The 23,709-nt window shown below is 35.0% G+C and overlaps 2 protein-coding genes across 3 annotated transcripts in view; both read right to left on the bottom strand.

Annotated features, from left to right (window-relative positions):
- LOC110369835 (neuroglobin) overlaps window positions 1–23,709 on the bottom strand; it is a 100,233-nt gene that overhangs the window by 26,065 nt on the left and 50,459 nt on the right. The window lies entirely within an intron of this gene.
- Window positions 8,115–15,860, bottom strand: LOC135117956 (uncharacterized). The gene is made up of 2 exons (XM_064038630.1): window positions 15,405–15,860; window positions 8,115–10,021 (listed from the first exon to the last, which is right to left on the bottom strand). The coding sequence occupies exons 1-2, from the start codon at window positions 15,422–15,424 to the stop codon at window positions 8,281–8,283; spliced, it is 1,761 nt and encodes a 586-aa protein (XP_063894700.1). The 5' UTR covers window positions 15,425–15,860; the 3' UTR covers window positions 8,115–8,280.

Genomic DNA, 23,709 nt, shown 5'->3' with positions numbered 1-23,709 from the left:
GCTGTGTAAGGTAGTTCTCTCGTCATGACAAAATCCCCATCCATGGATCAACCGCGCCCACCATTGCTTTAAAAATCATGATATATTACTTTTACCGCCCTAAGTTAATATGTTACCGAAAACATTAATTAGCAAAATGCGTAGGTAATGGAAACATAGGTAGGTGTTACACGTGCCTAATTTCCAGTGGAAAACACGCGTGCTGTTATTTTATGTAAATTCCGCGCAGGTCTGTCAACAGAGGTTTCTAACTCAACTAGTTTTAGGTACTAAAATAACACTGACACTGAACTTGGTCTGTGTTCACACGGCTTATTTATGTCAATCAGGAATAGTGCTTGTGCATGGCAAAATATAGGACGTCCCAAAAAGTCTCGCCATGAAGAAAAAGGGGTAGAATAGCTTTTATTTAGTTCTAAGGCTATTTTGAGATAGCCTAAGCTGTAATACCTACCTATTTTATATGTATTTTTAAATAATAATAATGTAGACCTCAGGGCGGGCAATTCTCTAGGGAGATCTGTCCAAGGAGAAAAGCCAGCTGTGCAAGATATATTATAGTGCACAAAAGAGTTGAGGCATGGAATCGAGTCATTGAACGTGCTCGGTGAATTTTTAATGTTTTAGTACATTTAATTTTTTGCTAGTTTCAATGACCTTTGTACAGTAGTAGCCACATACCTATGTTCTAAAATTCGCCCTTTATTCCTCAACAGCCGTATGAAGGACGTTTGCACTGAAGCTAGCATCATCAATAACGCTTAATAGCATATTTGTGTCAGAACTGAAATGGCCCTTTTCGCCGGATTATGTTTATTGTACGATGGATAATGCTTCAGACAACAATTTATAATATTTCCACAATAGGCCGCGGTTTGTGAAATGGAATTTAAGCGTGTTTGTGAAGTATTCATTAGTTTCATTCATCAAATGAAATAGATTGTTTTAAAATACCAAGTCAAAACACACACAAAAATATAGGTAATACCGCACTTATATTAAGTAAAACATTGACTTAAATTACTTATTTTAATTTATATTACTCTTTCACGCGGAAACTAGTGGAACGTTTTTAATTTTTGACAGTAACTGCATATTCATCGCCTCAGAACACGACACTACTTTAATCACACTTTTTTCTTTGTGGCAACCCTAGCACAAAGACAAAACGTCCGAATCCCCATCTAGCACTGACCACAACGTTATTAAGCGCTAGGGTTGTCGACAGCAGAAACCAGCCTTCCTATCCTATCCTATCAAGATATACTAAACCACGAGCCCACCTAGAGACCGGCGCAATGGAACTGAAACATTTTCATTATTTCCAACTTAATTTATTAAATTAAAATACTGGCTGGTTTTGGTTTCATTTTTGTTTTATGTTGTTTTCTGGTGAGCATTTGAAATTGGAATTGTTATCTAGGCTTAGGCGGTTTTATTTCTTTGATTCAATTTTAAAAGAACGATTCTAGGTTTTTTTAGTGGATCCAAATATGTTTTGGCAGTAGGTATATTATTAATTATATTATGTTGTATATGTAGGGAGGTTCTTAGATTTCGTATACTTAGAATGAAGCTGATGCTTAAGCTTTATGATTCAATTAGATCAACCCTGGACACTCCATATTACAGTGGCTACATAGATTCAGTTCTCCTAAATTATAATTTATGTATTTAAATAAGTAAATATTTATATATTTTTATTTCGCAAGAACCCACAACTTTCTTTGCTAACGCTAGCGAAAAAACCCTATTATACAAACATTACGATAACCACCATCGTAATACATGCAGTAAAATAACCGGAATAATGTAATCGGCTTTCAATTTCTCGCCTATCATGGTTGCTAAATTGTACCAGGGTTACCACGCTTAGAGCATGCTAACAACTGGAGACGCCATTGCCATACTGTCCCCTCTGCCCCTAAGACCACCGACCATACTCTTCCATGTATAAAGATTATGCTTGTTTTTAACTTTAATGAGTCCAAGACGGTCACATTTTTAAAGTGCAGTAGTGAGCTATGTTCGCACGAGTTACAGCGGGCCCTGGTTCATGAAGGGCTCGGGAAGGAACATGGTGGGTTTTAGTCAGTAAGGGTCTGACATTAATTCATGCTGTACCCCAGGCGCTACAGATAATTTAAAGATTTCCTACCAAAAAGAAGATGTCCCATTTTGTTACATTGCCTCTTCCCAGGCATAAATTGCCAAACTTTTTCGCATACGGACCTGTGGTCATAGTGGTTCCAGTTGTTTAAATACTCTAAGTAACGGGTATCAGCGGATTGCGGTGGCTGTTACGTCGTTTGTGTTGTGTGGCTATGACGTCACGCCTTTGACCATGGCGTGAAAACCACAGAGGTGTTATGTGGTCGCTGTAGTTTGTACAACGATGTGATGTCCTGGTTATTGCATGTTACTGCAACCATAACAATGTGTAAAATATAATAATTTCAATTAAAGAAAGCATTACAAACTTGCATCAAGAAGCTCGTAGCAAAGTAACAGCAGCATGGTCGATCATAAGATTATATCTTATGATCACCCGAGCGGGACCGGTGATTATTTTGACATGCAAACAAACAACATTGTCTTCAAAATGCAGAAGCCAGAAGGTCTGACAACTAGTCTTACAAAAATAGCTGGATGGCGGAGGTCAGATATGCAGTTGATCAATGTTGGACAATAGCACAGCTGCATCAAGACACTACGCTAGTCACTCAGCTTTATCAAATTAGGCTGGAAGCAACCTCCAACATAATTAACAAAAGGCTAGGCACACGATTGAATTTCAATCCTTTAATTAAACACCCAGGTACGCTTCACTGTTTCACCAACAGAATCCTTTAAGTTAATTCACCAATCTCTCAGTATTTGCATACCTACGGCTGTTTGCTCACGGTGCTCTGTCAACGGGTCCCAAAGGGGCTCATAAATGGCCTAATTGAATTAAACAGACGTCCATAATGGCTGGCCATTACAGTTCACTAACTATTTTAAAGATGCAAGACGGGCGGAGTTGGGTTAGTTAGTTAGTTTGTGTGAGAATACGCCTGGTTGTGTGTGTGTAAGTTTTCAGTTGGTTTCGTGGGAAGTGACAAGTTTTCATATGTCAAGGTTGGCATGATATAATTTTTGGTATTGACATGATGATGTATGAGATGTACATCCATAAATTATATATTTTAAATAGCTCTTAGGACATATCGGGTGTGTCGTTCATAATCACATTAAATGAAATGCGTTAATATACTGGTTATTATATGTCGATTAACACAAAGATAAGAAAAATACGTAAAAATAAGAAAAATGATTTTTTCAAACAAAATAAATGGAATAAAAATGTGCAAAAATTAGAACACCATATAAAAGTCAGTTATTACAAACAACTGAAATTCTCCCTTGAAAACTGACAGCTGTCGACTGATCAAAACATTCGATACTCCTAACTTTATCTCTGCTTTACACATGATGTTGTAAATTATAAAAACGAAAAATGACTCCTCTGGTTAAACCACAGAATGGATTAGGTTATTTTTTTTACAATTCGCCATAGAATATCATAAAGTATATGCGATTTGATTTAATGTGATTGTGAACGACACACCCGATATAAAAAATAAGCACACATAGAGACAGACAAACTCACACTGTAAATGGTTAATCAGTTACTAATAATCAGTTACTAATAATCAGTAATCAGTAATCAGAAACTTATAATCATGTAGGCACAATTATTTATATCGCATATTGTTGCTGTTTCACCAAATTTTTCATCCTTGCACTAATACAGAACAATAAATACTTTCAGACATCAGTCAGACTAATAAGAACAAAACGTTCACAAATAAATACTCTTTTCCCCTAATCCATTCTTAAAATCTCAAACCACCATACATTAAAATAAACCAAACAGTTCTACATCCATAGGATTACCACTAATAACAAAATGATCTTAGTACAACAAACTCGTGAATTGCGGCAATCAGCCTGCACAGCTGAACCTATATCGATAAGATTACCTACAGCCCTATAATAATAAGCTATCGATTCAGTTGTATTTCACACCCCAGTTACTGGCCTTACTATGGTTATTTCGATTAACTTTATGATAAATCGAAATATTATTACTCTGGTCACGAGTAGCTTTAAGCAATCAGAATCGAGTCATCAATTTAATGTTATCGAATATGAAATAATAATTCGAATATGAAATAATAATTTAGTAGAGTTAACGTTAGTTCAATCGCTAATCTAATTACATAATATTGTATACTTTATCTGTTCCCTCGAGATGGTATATGCTAAAGTTTTATGAAGAATTTTATTGGTAGAAACCGGCCTCAAGTTTTTCCATAATTTACCATTTTCAGTAAACAATCATAAACTATATAACATAACAGGCAATTAAATGGGTAGATAACTGTAAAATGTACAATATAATAATTTATGATTATTTTACCAAATTCACATCATAATCGAGACGACAAACAATCGAGTTACCCAAGTACTTGAGTATCGATTGTACAGGGTGGCGTTAAATCGATACAGAGCGGGTCGTACTCGCTCACAGATTACTAGGTGTTAACCATTTGATTGTACTGCTGTCAGTTCCCACTCGGTTGTTATCTTTTAAACCTAAAACGATACTATAATTATGTTAAACTAATTTGTATAAAAAAAAAAACTAGTTTTGTACCTAAAAAGGAGCTTGGGTTTCATGTCAGTTGAACTCCTTGGGCAGTTTCTACAGGTAACTAATCCAAAGCCAGAAAGTCTGACAAATGGTCTTACCAAGGGGTATCGGATTCAAAAAGTCACAGGAATGGTGATGATGTTGACGAAATACACCATCCGATTTTTTTAATTTATAGTGAGAATTGTAGCTATCACACAAAGCATGTTCTAATGTCACAATCCTTTTCTTACCAGCAACCAAGGTTGTTTTCACTGTGTAAATAAACACCTCCTATTTATACGGTGTTATGTAAATTTACAAAAAGGTATCTCTCCGTGAGTTTTTCACGTACAAAGAAAAGGCTTTATGGGAACATATAAAATGGAAAAAATCCTGCAAGAAAGCGGAATTTCAACTGAATTTTCCAATCTGATTCTGCAGTCGATTCTTGTTAATCTGTACACAAAGTGACATCCAAAACATCCTTCACCAGCTTCTTGGAACTGAGAGAGATGTTACCTTTTATAACAGGTATTTAGGATATACTTAAAATATTCCGAGCTGAGCCTTATCCGGGGGTTTGAGTACCCAGAAATAAAAATATCGTCTTTGATCTTCTAGTGGTTTGAACCTATCTTATACATAAAGCTGAATATTGAAGAGTTTGTTTACTTGAACTCAGGAACTATTGGACTGATTAAAAAAAATATTTAATGATAGGTTTTATCAATTCATATTTTACTTATTTACTTATTACAAGTCATATTTTATTTATCAATTTTGATCAAATTGTAATTTTATTTTACGTAATCATTTATGTAATAATATATGACGGGTAAGGTTGGCGATATGATGAAATGCTCAGTGTACGGAGTGTATCACAGATTACTATAATAGTTACTACGTAAGTGTTATGCTAATACTTAATTTTGGGCATAAAAACCCCGACACAAAAATAGCAGATACCTTCATTTCATCATAGCAAACAACATATACAACACAGTTTCACTAACACAATATTTCACGCGATCTTCAGTTGTCGATAACTGACAGATAACGAGTGACCTCCATTCGTGTTTTGTGTTGTAAATAGCCGCTGCATTTTAACATGTATAACAGAATATCTTCGTGTTTTCTAGAAGATTTTGAATTTTCTCTATTGGTTTGTTTGTGTAATATCTCTAACGTATTTGGTTTAGAATATTTCGTTAGGTTGGTAGCGTCAGAGTGCCGTATACCGGTCGAATCTCGCCTGAAATACTATCCTACATAGAGTTAATTGAAAGGACGGTTTAACCATATTCATTTTAAAAGACACTTAATAGTTTCCTGTTCGATTTAATACATTTTTGAGGACATTGTTAACAAAATTAACGAATCTCCCTATCGAGTTATGCGGAAAAAATAAATGACAAACATTTAAAAACTCATCGCACAGTCCAATTACCAATTTTCCACACTTTGACAAATCCCAATGAAATATAAAATTCAAATATAAATAAAAATCCTCTTTTTTCACATAAAACCTATCCAATGGCTGCAATGACTACCAATTAAGTTATCTCAACAGGAGCGGGATGAAAACGACCAACTTTTATAATTGTTTCAACACTAAATAAACTAGACGCAGGTCATAAAATGATTTTTGAACTTACTGGCTAATATATAGAGTTTATAATTGAGTGTGTCTGTATACAGTATGCAGTTACTGGCTGTTCACCGCGTTTTCACCCGTGTAAAGGAGTTACAGCTTCCCGAATCTGGATAAAAAGTAGCCTATATCCTTTCTCGGGATTTAGACTGTCAGTGTACCAAGACAGACAGAGTAGCTTTTGCATTTACAAAATTATAAAGTAAATATGATAACTTTTAAAACGATATGAAAGTACGAGTACCTAAGTAATATAATTAATTTAGCAATTTATGTCGTTAACAAAGTTCGCGTTTTGAATTACAAATTGGTATTCACAATTCGTGTAGTTTTCTCCGAATCTATTATTTAGAGTTAAACCATAATTTGGTTAGGAATTAAGCATAAATCTAATTTTCTGACTTCGCCCCGGAATGTTGTGTAACTGAATTAATTAGCCCTTTCCTCGAAATATTATATTTCCAGTGAAACTGTAGGTAACTATTACAATTTCACCGACTGTGTTTTGTTTTTGATTTATTGTGTTTGTGTCCTAGAAATGTATTTTTCGTTATCTATGTTAATAATTTTGGAAATCTTAGATGTTATTTGATAATGATATTAATTTTCGTCCGTCCATCCGTCTGTTACCAATTTGTGTCTTATGATCTGTGATAGTTAAATACTTGGCACTGACTCTAATAATGATACCGATGCTGTCGGTATAACAAGAAATCCCTACTAAAACAAAAAACAGAATACAGTGAGGGCGATGGGCAATCCCACAAAACCATCATGCTTATGGCGCCATTCTTATGCTATTCAGCTAAAAATTAAATAATTTTACGTCTGAAAACAATTTATTGATACCACAGTATCATAAGTATCTACATGTTGAAAGAGATATCCTCAAGTTAATTTAATTCCCCCGCTCCCGCTGAGCTAGGTATCCATCATTAGTGCAATTTATTAGTTTAGTCTGCTTCGTGGCTGATCTACGTAAACTAATCGATCACGCTGGAATCCAGCCAGATGGTCCCGTATGTTCTAATTGTGTGCCAGTGTGTTTCTTTGCTGTTTCAATATTTTACTTACTAGTGTTAATAGGACTTGGATGAGGGAAATAATGTGCTAGAGTAGTATAATGGTTTAAAAAATATTTTTTTAAGGAGTCCTGTTAAATGGTATAAACTATCGTATTTATTTTATCACGCAAATTATATAAATTTTCTCTTTCTAATAAAATCCAATCTTATTTATTGTTACTTCGCCCTATCAAAACATTAAACAAAACAAACTTAATTGAAAACTTGTTGAAAATCTGTACTGTAATATTGCTTTACCACTGTGAGTTTAAAATAAACACATTTTGTGGATTGATAAAACCCATTAGCGGTGAATAATCTAGTTTCGAAATAACTTCGATTCATTAATTTTAAATTGAAATAAACCAATGTTTGTTTGAACTAGTCAAATGGAGTCAAAAACTAATTACTACAATTTGTTATTTGAAGGTTTGTTTATGACGAACTATCGTGCTTGTTTTCTAAAATGGGTTAGGTAGAAATATATTTTTATAACGTTCAAGTTTCGTAAATAGGGTAGACCTTGGCAAATATGGTGGGACGATTCTGGACGTCTACCAGGGAGACTGGTGGAAACATTCGAAGGAAAAGGAGAAGTGGAAGCGAAATGGGGTGGCCTTATACCGGGTTGAAAAAAAAGAAACAAATATTTAGTAAGTACTCTTGTTTCCGGAGCGGGGAAACTATTGAAATTACTAAGTATTACTACTAAGGAATTTCGGGAGACAAATTAAAAGCGTGTTACCGATTCTGAGGTACTTTTAATTGTGAAAAAAACTAATCTACTGTCTGACCCATCTCGGCGCGACATCTCCGGTGGGGCGACTTATCTACCTAAGTTCTTAAAATTATAGTCAGCACATTATACATGTGTGCGTACAGACTTAATCTAGGGCCGAAGGCTGGGTGGTCACCATAGCTCCTCCGACCTTAAGAGGAAAATTATCGGGAGAATCGATTTTAGATTGGTTCCGATAATTTTTCTTGAAACACGTGTATTTCAGCAATTTGAGCCGAACAACATAAACGGAAAATACAAAAATACTTAAAATAACTAAACCTAAGGTCACGTACACCAAGGACGCACTGAAGCTACTGTCCCTTTTATCAAAAACACTTTCGATCACTTCACTATGTTTTAACGAATACGCCATATATTTCACTTCGTCTAGATTTATGCCCTTCATATCAAGTGCACGTGTACTGGATAGCTGTGCGTTAGTGCGTAACTGAGGTAAGGCGATGATTGGTACTCTTTTCACCACATCGGACTCTATGAAGATACGATGATTAATGTGTATGCCATGAATCTCCACCTCACAGGGTTCTTCGATGGTCATCAGGTAAGTACCAAATACCAATTGTCTACTGGTCTCATCCTTGCATCGTTCTGTTAGTGTGGTCTTCTCTTCACTATACAGGATCCAGTTGTTGTTAGCGACTTGTTGGACTCTGACCTGTTCGATTTCTATTGGATGTTGTTTGCAAAGGGTAAGGTCGTTTTCGAAATTCATAAGCTGTTCGACACAGGTAAGTTCATAGAAGGGGATCCTGTTGTCTGCAGTGCAGAGGAAGCGAGCACCGGCAGAGAATGGTCTACACGGTATTGCGATTGGTGAGTATCTATTTTCTTTCGCCAATAGGTAAGGGTATTTGGGGAAAATAGCTAGGGTCTTATTTTCGGTGTCATGGAAAATTGGTAGGGAGTAAATCTTATAATAGTTATAAGTAACATTATCGGTAAGTGGTATCTCCATTATAAACGTTATTTGATTACTTTTAATAAATGATTTAACACATATAATCTCTTCTATTTTTAACAAGTTCGCTTCGGCGGGAGGATATATTAAGCTTTCATATTCGGATATTAATTTGAGATGATATAAAAGTTCTGAAGAATTAACAATTGATTGATGTAAAATAGAGACTCTGCTTAATGCAAGTGCAGTTTCGATTTCACTTAATCTAATAAATATAGTACGAAAGTTACTCATGAAAACATTGAACAACCCAGTTAAGTACGTCAGAAAAATCCAACTATTTTGCTGAGCAGTTAAATCTTTAATTAATGTTTCAATTTTAGTTAACCTGTTATGGAAGTTAATTGTATTCTGTTCAATAGTTTCAGTGGCATTAATAAAACTGTCAAACATTTTAGAGACCAATGTTAACCTTTTAGATATAGTGATTTGACCTTGATTCAATTTAGAAATGAGATTATCATACTTCAACGCATCATCATGATCCAAATTACCGGTAACAATTTTTATAATAGAGCCCAGTGGATTAATGAGTCCTCGTTTAGATCGTTTGGATGGTATAAGCTGTTGGTATTTTTCTACAGTTAAATCACGTATGGAATCTGTATGCATTTTAATAGTCATAATTTCTTGTGAGTATGATGCATTCCAATCAATTAAATTACAAAGCGCTTGATAGTTGGTAGAGATGTAGTTAAGGTCAGTATAAATTTGATCTAGGCTGATGATCTTTACAATAGTCCACTGATCAGTTTGGAAATATGCATGACCTTGTTTCACCGGTAAAACTCCTGGATTACCTTCAAGATTTTGCAGATGAAGGGCCAGCGACAGCATCGTGACTGTCATCAATAATATGCCGCACCTGTGGAGGACGTTTTATATTTTTAATAGGAATTTTGGTATCCCTTTCTCCTATTTTTATAGGTAAAATATTTTATCTGCTTTGCCTGTTACTACAGCTTTTATATATCGGGGCTTATCCTTACTTTTACGCTTATTTATGTCTTTACCGAAAACAATTTCTCCTTTTTAAACTTTATTTCACCTTCACCACCCTTACTCTCTATTCTTTTCTTTAATATTAACCATTTTGTCTGCTAAGTGTTCGTATAATGTTTTTATTCTTTTGCATGATCTTTTACTAATTTTTGGAAATAACGTTTTTCTAATTCTATGCTAAACGGACTGCTTGAGTCGGTATGTCCGAAGACAACTTCAAATGGTGCAAGTTCAGTGACTGAGTGAATAGTGTGATTGTATGCCAGAACAGAATAAGTCATAACCGAAGCCGCATCAGTACATTGTTTTCGTATTTGGCCAGTCTGTAAATTTCTATTATAGTGGAGTGGAACCTCTCAATAAGACCCATTGAATTGGGGTTATTAGGGGTTCCAATGTGAAATCAATTTTATGTAAATTCAAAATTCCTTAATTAGTTCATTATTAAATTCGGTTCCGGGGTCTGAGCTTATTCTTCTGGGTGTACCGTAATACGAAAAATATTTCATCAGTGCTCTAGTTACTTCGGGAGTTGATTTTCCCTGAGTTTCGATTGCCTGACCTAATTTGCTAAATGCGTCAATTATAGTTAAATAAGTTTTACCTTCTATACTAAAAAGATCTATAAATAGCTCTTGAAAAGGCGCGTCTTGGGTTTGTGTTAGTTGTAATATAGGTTTGATGGGTTTCCTATCATATTTCATTCTACGGCACCCATCGCAACTGTTTATGACGGCTGTTACAGTTTCCTGCATTCTATTCCAATAATAATTTCTACGGAGCCTAACTAGCGTTTCTTTTATGCCTCTATGACAGGTCTTTCCTTCATGGTGTTTAAGTATAAGTGCCTTTTGCTCTCCTTCATCTTCTACAAAATAGCTCTTTCTGTACATTCAAATAGGTTAATAGTTCCCTTTCTGAATAGTTCAATTATTATATTGCTAAATAGTTTCCGATGTTCATTCTCCTCAAAATAAATGAAATATTTTAATTTTGGCTGTATGTATTCCTTTAAAAAGTCCTTTACTAATTGCGGATTATCTTTTGGCAGGAAAACTTCTAATATCTTTTGTTTGTCACGTGACAGGTTCTTAACATGCATTTGATTTTTAAACCATGAAAATATTAAGATTTGATTCGGCTTGGTGTCGATCGCCTCATGTAAAATAGGTATACCGGTTGATTCTAATTCTACAGCGGAATGAACGGTTTCGTTCGACTTACTGGACACTGATCGTATTGGATACTCATTTGTATCGTAGTGAACTTCTCTAATATTGTCGGAAAAATCTATAGGACTACAGGTCATAGTTCGACTAGAATCAGATATCGTTACTGTTGATGAACCTTTACTATCTGCACATTCATTTAGATTTTTATCTTCCTTCTCATCAATATTAACTGCTAGAGACTGATTTTCGTCGTCTGTGAGTAAGGCATTGATTTTTATTCTGGACAGAGCGTCTGCATTTGTATTTTGTTTGCCGTTTTGTGAATTAAATCAAAGTCGTAATCTTGCAAACGTAACCGCCAACGTGTGAGTTTGCTACTAGGGTCTTTAAGAGATTGGAGCCAAGTTAAGGGACGGTGGTCAGTATATATATAGAATTTTCTACCGTACAGATAGGGCCTAAAATGCTTTACTGCCCACACTATAGCGAGCAGTTCACGTTCGATGGTACTATAACGTGATTCTGTATCACTGAGGGTACGACTAGCATACGCAATGGGCTTGTCACTGCCAATCTGTCCTTGTGACAGCACAGCGCCTAGAGCGACATTGGATGCGTCGGTCGTCAGTATAAATGTTTTGTCATAGTCAGGGTATTGTAACAGTGGGGCATGTGTCAGGAGTTCCTTGCATTTGTTAAATGCGTCTATGTATTTCTGGTCAATAACAATTTTGTTGCGCTTTTTTAAGCAGGCTGTCAATGGTTGAGTAATTTTTGCAAAATCTTTTATAAAACGTCTGTAGTAACCTACAAGTCCAAGAAAGCTCTTAATCTCTGTCGTTGTCTTTGGTAACGGGTAATTCAATACAGCGTTTATTTTGTCGTCATTAGGCTTTAGCCCGTCTTTAGTTATAGTGTGTCCAAGGTAGAGCACTTCTTTGCGTAAAAATTCAGATTTGTCTAATTGAATTTTCATGTTAGTTGTTCTAAGTCGGTCAAATACAATTCTTAATTTATTTATCATTTCGTCAAGGCTATTTCCGTAAATTATTATGTCATCCAAGTATACCATGCAGTGGAGTCCTTGCAGACCACGCAAAATATTATCCATGGTCCGTTGGAAGGTAGCAGGAGCGGTTTTAAGTCCAAACGGCATTCTGAGAAACTCAAAATGGCCATTTTGCGTCGAAAAAGCTGTCTTCTGTCTATCCTTCTCTTCTACTTCTATTTGGTGGTAGCCGCTTGCTAGATCCAATGTGGTGAAGTACACACTCTTTCCTAGTTTGTCGAAAAGGTCATTAATATTAGGTAGGGGGTATTTGTCGTCTATGGTTATGTCATTCAGTCGTCTGTAGTCTATTACCATCCTGTATTTAATTTCACCAGACGCATCCTTCTTTTAGGGACAAGGTGAACTGGAGCACTCCAAGGGGAATGAGATTCTTGTATAACATTTTCATGAAGTAATTTTTCTACCTGATTATTTATTTCGTTTTGGATGAAAGGTGCCTGTCTATAGGGTTTAATGTATATAGGATCTTCATTTTGGTACGTATGTGATGTTTAACCTGATTAGTAAACGTAAGGGGGATTTGGTCACAGTAGAATATGTCCTTATATTCCCTACAAAGTGCATAAATTTTCTCACGTTCTTCGCCATTGGTATGATCGAGTCTTAATTTATCTAAATTTTCTTCAAGTAATTTGTCAATTTCTAGAGGAGTATTGGTCGTAGTAAAATTAATGTTGTATTCTGTATTTTCATATGGCGTTACTGTGAAAGGTTGGCAAATAGTCAGTTGTTTTGGGCAATCTGAAGTGTTTTGAATTACTGTAAATGCGTATCCACTATCACAGTTTACTAAAGCACTAGGCATTCGTAGTCCATTTCGAAATTCTTGGTAGTCAAGAATAGCGTCACCTGAATATTGATCTACTGGCAATTTAAATCGTTGTTCTGAACGTGGCTGTACAGTAATTTTATAATTTAAATTATTATTGATTATTGGAATACAAGTGGAATTCGTTTTAAGATTCGTTCTTTTAGATCAATAATTGCACCTAATTGCTGTAAAAGGTCGTTACCTATAAGCCCGTCATACCGTGGATCTACTTCGTATACATAGAACTTATGCCAATCGTCACTAACAAAGGTAGGTAGAAGAGGAATTTCTATTACTTCATTATGTCTACTAGTAGCATGAGTACTAACCACCTGAAAATTTTCATTACGTATATAGTCGTAAAATACTCATATGCTTTTGTAGGACCAATGAACGATCTCATACTACCAGTATCTATCATCATTTTGCGTCTATCTCTTCTACATAAATATACGGTAGTTCTAAATTAGAGTCAAAATTTAATTCTAAGATTTCTTGTCCGTCGAGGCACTCTCCTGAAAATCCAGTGCCTGAATTTCATTTTCTGATTGTAATTCATAGTCAACATGAGTCTCGTCATGATAATTAATTTCATTTGAGTCACCATAATAGTCATCGTCATAGTTAGAGTAATAGTTATTGTAATAAGGCTCATAGTCGTCAGCAGACAATTCATTTAAATTGAAACCTTGTGGTACATTCGATTTAGGTTGGGCTGTTCGCATAGACACATCAGTAGTTTGCGTTTGAGGTTTTAGTATTTGTGGGGTATTAGAATTATTGGGGGATTTGTAACCAAACTGCTGAGGTTGCAACGGTTTATAGCCAAACTGTGGCGGTGGCCTGTATCCTAATTGTTGGGGTGGCCTGTACCCAAATGGTTGAGGTGGCCTATACCCGAATTGTTGAGGTGGCCTGTACCCGAATTGTTGGGGTGGCCTGTACCCAAATTGTTGAGATTGGGGTAAGTACCCAGGCTTGGGGCGTGATGTTAATGCATTTGGTAATTGACCTTGGGGCTGATTGAATTTATTCTGTGGAATACCGAAATTAAATTTAGGTGTGGTAATATTATTTGGCAATAAAGGTTTGTATCCCGCTGGCGTCATTACCAATTTTGATCCGAAACTGCTAGATTGACCGTAAATGCGATTCCTAGTATTATACTGCTCTAAGAAATTAACTTCCTCAAGTACTATACTTAAGGCCGCTTCTAAACTAGAGGGTGCCTTAAGCCTACAATACGAACCATATTCTCTGGGAGATTGTATAAGAACACATTCAAGGCCGTATTGTTATAAATAATTGTCTTTGCACTCTTCAAATCAGTATCCTCAATCATGTTGACCTTGGACATCAATAATGATCGAACACTTTGGATTCTATTACAAAATTCTAAATAACTTTCACCGGATTTAATTTTTAAGGATTCTAATTCGATATTAATGCACGCTTCGCTACGCGGGTCTCCAAAATGTTGAATAAGTAGATCTTTAAAAGCAGACCATGTCACAATATCTTCACGTTCTGATAAGAGCGCTGCGGCGTCATCTCTCAATCGACTAGTTAAAACATTATAAACGTAAAGATTTTGTTCGTGGCTACCCTTATATCGGTCAAGGACATACTGACACTTTCGCAAATAAAGATTTAACTGTCTTTATCACCATTATACAAAGGTATTAATTGAATAATTTCTTTGGGTATTTGTTCAATAGTCACTGAAGTCATCATGTTCACAGAGTAGAGAACGGAACAGATAAAACAATTCGTGAGAGTACAATTGACTATGCTATGAAACACACAAGATAACACAATTCAAACATAACACACGTAAATCAGAAAATAATTAGACGCAAAATGTATGTAATAGTTTAGGTAATAAAATTAAAAATATTAATGTATAAAATATATATTTTTTTATATTAGGTGTAGAATTACATACACTTTACTTATTACTTTTAATAAAACACATTTATAAAAATATCAATGCAAAGAATACACTTGAGATAACAATTAATTGGCGTCTCTGAAAGTTTAACTACTCTATGTCGGTTCTATTTATAGAACACAATGAGATAAGCCAATAATCTAAATGAACACGTTATAATGAGAGAGGTTTAATCTCAAAATAATGTAGGTATTAAGTATTGGGGGATAGAGGAACATGGATTGGCGAAAAATCACTCACCAGCCAGCTGCTACTCTCATCCTTGGTATTCCTTTGTTTGCCCACACGCACCAAGAGTAATTTATTTGGTTCGTCGGATTTCACTCGTCCTTAAATTCCCACAGCTATCGTGCAGCTCGTCCTCGAGACACGCGACGAATTTAAAACCGCGAAGAATTTAGGAATATAACAGCGAAATCCTACCGGCTGCGCCACTCTTGTTTCCGGAGCGGGGAAACTATTGAAATTACTAAGTATTACTACTAAGGAATTTCGGGAGACAAATTAAAAGCGTGTTACCGATTCTGAGGTACTTTTAATTGTGAAAAAAACTAATCTACTGTCTGACCCATCTCGGCGCGACATCTCCGGTGGGGCGACTTATCTACCTAAGTTCTTAAAATTATAGTCAGCACATTATACATGTGTGCGTACAGACTTAATCTAGGGCCGAAGGCTGGGTGGTCACCATAGCTAAGTACCACCAGTATTTATCAGATATGTTTAAGCTGTCAATAAAAATGTTGTTAAAAACGTTTCACTATTTTGGTTGCTAGACTACCACTTCAGTTCAATGAGTCATCCACCATGCCATTGAATTAATTCACACTACAAAAACATAGAAGTATATACAACCAAAGATTTATGCGTTGTTTATTTGCATAGTAATACATCTGTACCAAACCGTTGAGCTCTAATGGCATGCAGCTGATTTCTTTAAAACAAACTATTTGACATGCCTGAGCTTTGCAGAACTGGTCTTTATACCCAGGTACCTACTAATGTTATAGTTAGATCTAAACAGAGAGTTAGAGGTTCACTTGAACTCGCTAATCTTTGAAACGAATTGTCCGATTTGTAATTGTTTTTCGGTTTTAGGTAGCTCATTTTTCTAGGAAGGTTACTTTTTAATATATTTACGTAATCACTTTATGTATTCATGAAAACCGTATGAAAATCCATCCAAAAAATGGAGATTATCGTGAATAGACAAAAAAACTGCGGGTGACCTGTTATAAAGGCATTAATATGTTATCCTAGGTCAATGGTACGCATGCGATATCGTCATGCATTCAATTGCATAGTGGTTTTCTACGCTCTATTGTGAAAACCGCAGCAGCTTTGTGGCTGTATATTGAAACTGGAAGATTGGGATTTTGGCCCGTTATTATTGCATGAGAGGGATTAAATTGAGTTCTGGCTTTTAGATTGATATTCGTATTCATATACTATGCAGGGATACAAAGTGTTTTTCTCTATAGATTTTTGGTATCAACAGTGAAGTATGACAAAGTTATTATATCGTACCACACCAGCTACTTTAACTACATCTAGGATGAAAAATGTAATATTGGTGTACCTAATAACGTATGTTTATATCTATCTATCTATCACAACTTAAAACTTTTGAAAATGTTGAAAAATGAGGTCGATGCATTTTGTATAAACAAACACACTTCAAAATCAAACATAATAAAAAATCAGAACTTAAAATTACCTTTTGCGAAACCCATCCTATCCTATGAGCGCTCTTTATTTCACTCGCTCTTTGATCACGTCAAAAGTGACATGTTTTGCAAATGGCGTCGGCGGCCATTTTGTGCCTCCCTTTGTTTCAAAACTAGGATTTGTTGTGTGCTCGCTGCAGGGCGAAATGACTTGCATATGGAGCCTATGTTTTATTGAATAGGAATAGATTTTTAGGGATTTAATTGGAAAAAAATGTTTTGTTTTATTTTATTTGGTTAGCGCTGTTTGTGAATAGATATTCTGTACGTACCTACAACTCCTGTCAAAAATTGTTTTGTTTATGCATTATTTTCTGATTCGTAGCCAACTTAACAGCGGTACAGCAATTTCACGAATAATGTATGTGTGTAATGTGTAATGTGTGTAAATGATAAGCTTTCATAAATAAGCATGGAAATATCATTTTCAGATTTAAATTACTTTATAACATTAACAGTTCCAATTTCATTTCAGTTGCAATTTACGTTTACTGTGTAATGAGTGTGTAATTGCGCAAAAGTCCGTTAATCCCCAAAGAGATTCTTTAATGATAATTTCAGCTAAAAATAAAAGTGATGACGTCACAAAATCTACACTAGATTAGCATAAAAATCTCTTGACCAACACACGTAATAGCTGGTTTAATATTTGCGTCAAACAACATGTTATCCGGAATCTAATCTCTTACATTTATGATAGACTTATCTTCGTAATTATGGTGCCCGTGATATATAGAAATGTGTAGCTGTTTATGGTATGGTAAGTACTTGAGCTATGTTAGGCTCTGTACTTACATTGAGCATGAAACTTACGAATAGCTATATATTGCATCTATAATAGGTATACCTTCCTAATTATTTCGAAAGATTTTAAAAGAGACTCGTGTTGATTCTTAGTTGCTTCTTCTCAAAGTAGTCAAAACTAGATCCTCAAAACTACTGAACCGGCATCACAAGGCAACTACTCCGTGCACTTGGATAAATATTAGCCTAATGATAAAAATCGTGAAAACTTTTCAGCTTGATAATATTGGTAACGAATAGTGAAAATTACAAACAATTGTTAACAGCATGTAAAGGTATACAGAGCCTTATGTTATTTTCAAGTTAGCTAGTAATTGTGTGTGTATCTAATCTGGGTAACACGTCAACAGCTGACGTAGGCACGGCTATTTGTGTTATGGCTTTTTATGGCATTTATTGTTTTAATACATTTAAAGTGTAATAGCGATGTTTTAATGGATACCAGATAGGTAACATTACATATTGTCAATCTACATTATTTAACGGGAAAAGATATGTACATATGTCATATAATGATCTGATTAACATGAGCTATATTTTATCCGGGTACTGAAAGTATGTAGTTACCTCAGAATATGGTTAAAACAGCCAGTTTTACATATGAAACATTTTATTTATGATTTAAAGTAATTAATGTCTTCTTCGACTACCTAAGTTCGAATGTGGTACATATATTCACACTTTGACTTATCAGTAAACTTAACTATTACTTAGCGAAGTTAAGTTAGCAGCATAGTTTGCGGTGAGTGCTAATGAATAAGTTAACTTCTCCCTAATGACCGTTACTTGTTTTTGTCATTAATCTTGATTTAGTGTAAGTTCTACAAGCAAGGAATAATGTGACAATAGTAATGCAAGCATTTTGGAAATAATATTTTGGGAGACCACTTTTTTCCACCACGATAAAAGTAGTCTATATACTCTAGGGCTATGGGCTCTAGATATCCGGGTACCTTGCATTTCATTCAGTTCGGGGATTTTGTTGTGAAAACCCAGCAGGCAGAAAGAAAGGAACCATTCGCTTTAATGATATTAGAAAAAAACTATAGTTGTACCTATAAATACCAGCTTGCCCATCTCCCATTTAACCGTAATTAACACAACTTAACCTCCCTGATCGATTGACCCACATCCCCGTAACCAAGTAACCACTCTACAACAGGAAAACCATCAAAAAATACCTGCTTTTAATAATAAAAGTTATATTGTTTGGATTCCCGAAAATTGACGAAAATACCCGATCTTGCCCGATTGGCGAAATGTGTTGTTTATCTCGTAAAATGGCAGTACAATCGGATTGTCCTGTTTACATAATGTATGAGACTGTGTTATTCAGTTGCCTCAAACGAATGTATTTTAACAATGATGTATTTAGTCTTGTTATATTTTTTAAGTGAAGATTACATGCGCTTACAAAAAACATACTTGAAAGTGATTATCTTTACCAGAAGTTAATAGTTGTCATTTATTTCCAATTAAAGAATAACTGCACTATGCCTATATATGCCTATACAAACTTAAAGGATTTGTTTCTTGAAAAAAATATAAATAACGCTTCTTTCAAATGTTAATTCATTCTTATTAATTTTTAGATAAACTAATACAGGGCAGCTACCTATAAGAGATCCTCATAATTAGATCTTTTTATGCAAAAAGTCCTCTGGTTTTTGAACATTAAAATAGTGTGTTTTACAAATGTTTAAAACACACTTGTGTTTAAAATTGTCGAATACTCTTCCCCACCATAAAAATTATTCATAGAATTAACAAAATGACTAAATATACACTCACGTAGTCCCCTAAAAGGAAAGTTTGTTTCTCCCCCATTAAGTTCCCCATCATTATGTGATAGCATTTGAATATTACCAGACATTAACTGTGAAGTTTTACATTTTAATGTTTACATTTCATTAGTTTGACTGTAGTGTAATGATGCTCATTTCCTTGTTTTTCTTGCTTTTGTTTATATTATGGCAACCAGTCTTACCTATGGTATTGGGTTGGCCCGGTGGGTGGTGACTGGACTGTGGAGGTCAGATAGGCAGTCAGGAAAAGCTAGGCAGATGACGTGTTAATGTTATGGAAATGATTGCATTATTAAAACTAATTTTGTGTTTTATTTGCAGGTAAGTAAGAGACACCAAAATAGCCAAGTGGAAAGGCAGGAAGAAGAGGGGAAAAGCCTGCAGTGGAAATTTTGCTCTACCCAAGTACCGAACCTAATACTCCGTGCACAGCAATCGTACTTGGACTCACTACACCGCTTCAATAACTTCAATAATATACCTAAGTACCTTCAGCATTCTTCCAAGTCTGACAAACGTTATGCTGAAAACCACATCTCAATCGGTTCAGCCAAATACAGATACAGGTCGAACTGAGAACTTCCTTCATTTTGAAGTCGGTTATTTATAAATGTCAATGAACTTTACCATGACAAAACTCTATACATCTTACCAAAACCCTATGTAAGTAAATACTATAATTCCTAGAAAATAGCCTTTTAAAAGTAATTATAAGTTTCAGTTTACAAAGCTTCAGTAAGTAATACATAAATTAATCGTATAGAAATACGTGACACGGACGTTGACTGGTTACTGAAAGGTCACAGGGTTCAATTTAAACCTTACTGAATTATTTACAGGCGTTAAGCTGTTTTCCGTGTAAGGATATTTCGGGAGTTTCAGGCAATCTGCTTAGAGTTTTGAAGGTCATTTTAAAAGTGGTATGTGTACGTATCTTCTAGAAAATCGTTTAACAGTTGGTTCTATAAAAAAATATATGTATATCACACGCGTAAAGCATTATTTCATTGCATATTGTATTTTTTCCATAAAGTAAAACGTATTATGGTAATAAATATGTGGGCATGATATACATTTTCCTAGAAATATTCAAACATAATTTTATATCAACATTTTTTGAAAGAAAATACCTATCTTTGTAGACATTATTCCGCTTAACAATAGAAGACCACTTCATTCACTCAAAACAAAAGACAGTCAACGACCCAAAAAAAGTTGGATCCGACCCAAAAAATAATTTTACCTCCAAAATGAGCTCTCTATCATCGATTAGCAGGCACGCGAGAGATCCCTTAAAATCCCGCTTCATAAAAATATCACGGCTTATGAATAATTCAGTAAAGCAGTAGGTACTTCACAAACTTAGAGAATGTGACCAACTGGAGACGGAATTGCTTTGCCTTCCTTTGTGCCTAAAGCGCTCATACTCATATGTCGGAGGATGCAAAGGTGTGCATCAAGTTTATGCTTGTGTTTGTTAATGTTCATGTATGCCATTGTACAACAAAATAACTAGCTAAGATGTCATAACACAAAATCTTATTATAAAGTAGCACTCCAAAATGCGGGTGTTCCGATGATAAGGACCGTTACTGGAACAAGTATCAGTACGACGTACTACGACGTACTACGGAATACGTCCAGTATAAAAAAGTCACCAATCAATCAAGACCAATCCTTGACAAATTGGTATAGATTTGACAAGGAACCCAAAAAGTATTTGATCACGCCCACCGTACGTTACTTGACCTACAAGAAGGCACTTGAAATACCTTCCATATGGCATCTCCGCGAATGTAACGATGTGATGAGTGATTTATGAGTGAACTATCACTATTTGTTACATTGCTTCGTCCTCCCAGGACATAATGGCCGAGTTTTCAGCATAGAGATTTATTATTATGGCGGTTCCAGTTAGTTAAATGTTCTAAATCTACAAACCTATAAATTGTGAACATGAACGTCATGTAAACATGTAGTTTTCAGCTATTTTTAGACTGGACTACACGGTAGATTTGTCTCGGGGAATCCGTGATGGGCTTAGAAAACGATGTGTGGAGATTCTTTGATGTTTTCTGATTTTCTTTGACTGAATCATGCTTTTAATTAACACTTCTGTCTTCAAGGGTCGTGTTTACAATTTTTTTTTTCTTTCTGTTTGACCTAAAATTTACATTTCATCATCATCATCATCATCATCAGCCTATGGCAGTCCACTGTTGGACATAGGCCTCTCCAAGTGCACGCCACTGAGATCTATTTATTTATTCTATAAAATCATTTGGGTGATAATAGTCTAACTTGTTTTACGTGCGCTGTATTTTGGAGAAAAATATAATTTTAGTTGTTTTTTTAAGTAACAACAAAAAGAACCTATCTCCATTATCTTAAATCGTAGTCTTTTCCATTTTTTTTTATCATGTAAAGTTCCTGACCTCTTTTTACACGTCTACCTATTTTTACCGATTTTTGTGTCAAGCCCAACAAACCGTGAACATCAAATGCAATAAAAATAATCACTAGACTCCGTCAGTCATTGTTTCATAATACCATGCCATTACTATCAAGCCGATAAGTGGTTACAAAACGACCACCATGAATGCAACTCGCGAACCATAGTAATCACATAGTTATGATTGCAAGGTGTACTTTATTGTAGTTTTATGTTGCCATAGTTATCTATAGGTACTAATATAATATAACGGTAGATTTTTTTTGTACGTTTATTCTAAAGGCTCCGAAACTACTGATCGATTTGAAAAATCCTTTTACTATTGGAAAGCTACATTCTTCCCAAGTAACACAGGTCCGGTTCCCACGGGACGAGGGTGAAACCGCGGAGGCGGGAGTCGCTAGTTTTTATTAAAATTATAAAGCCGAAGAGTGTGCAGCTGAAGAGAAAAGTACTAATCTCAGAAAATACTGGACCAATTTGAAAATATATTTCATGTAAGATAGCTTAAGATAGATTTATCTAGGACGTGGATTCCTAATTACCTACCTTCCACAAGTAAGTAATATAAGAGACCATCTCATCATATATAGCTCTAAATATAACTAAATACATAGAGCGGACCTTCGCATTTATGTAGGTAAGTAAGGATTCAGAAAGATTTATGAAAACCATTAGCCAAATCTCTGCAAAGAGACTTTTTTTAGAATAAGCCGTATTTGTAATAATGATATTCTTTTTCTTCTATTTTGGGATAGAGCGCTACTAGGTACGCAACTTCTAAATATAAAAAGGTGAGTGGGAAATAATATAAGAATTTCTGATCAACAAAAAATATTTATCTGAACTAGCCGCTTTTTTAAGGGTTAAAACCCGTTCAAAAATAGCTTACTTTAAGAATACCTTTTTGTCAAATATTTCGCAAAATGATGTTCAAGTCGATCCGATATCTCACGTATTTTACCTTATCTATTTTTAGATGCTTTGTTTTCTTATAATAAACACGTCACTGGTGTGTTGTGAGAAGTAAACAATATTGTGTTACGGTTAAGGTCACGGTGGATAATGCGCAAAAAACCTTAAAGGCACACATACCACACGTTGACAAGGTCTCTATGGTGGAAATGTATTACAAAACATGCTAAATACATTGAAAAAGTGCGTGGATTTGAACCAAATGTTTCAACATTAACTATCGATTATTCACCGACTTACAAAAATGAAGGATATAATTTTCTATCTAAAGATATCACACAGTTTTTAAACAGTTCAAAATTAAGATCATTAAGGACCCTTTCGGTTGCAGAAAAAGAGTAGACGATATAACTTTGTAAAGTCGTCAACCCACATTAACTCGAGAACGAAAAAACTTCGCGAACAAAAATAATATAATAAAGCCAATTGTCTCAACTTAATAACTTATATGAACATTTATGAGGAAAATTCGAGAAGTTTTTCGCTACAATGAACGTTGATTGCTTGCAGTCAATGGCGCCTGAAAATATCATGCTAGTGATTCACTCGGAAAATTGAATTGAACAACCTATTTATTGAAATCATTTCAGTTTTTACGACTTTTCGGGGGATCTTCAATACTTTTATCCTACTGTCAAAAAGGGTTTGGTAGTTCAATTTGGTCATTGTTTTATGAAGATGTCTTTTCTGTAATGGCGTTTTACGTCGTTCTTTCTATTCCTAAAAACTAAAAATCTTTTTGGGTTTTTGGGTTAGAACTAAATAAGTTCAACATTCGTTTG

The sequence above is a fragment of the Helicoverpa armigera genome, chromosome 16 (genome assembly GCF_030705265.1).
Source record: "Helicoverpa armigera isolate CAAS_96S chromosome 16, ASM3070526v1, whole genome shotgun sequence".
In the NCBI taxonomy this organism is placed as follows: Eukaryota; Metazoa; Arthropoda; class Insecta; order Lepidoptera; family Noctuidae; genus Helicoverpa; species Helicoverpa armigera.
This window is presented reverse-complemented; position numbering and strand designations above follow the sequence as displayed.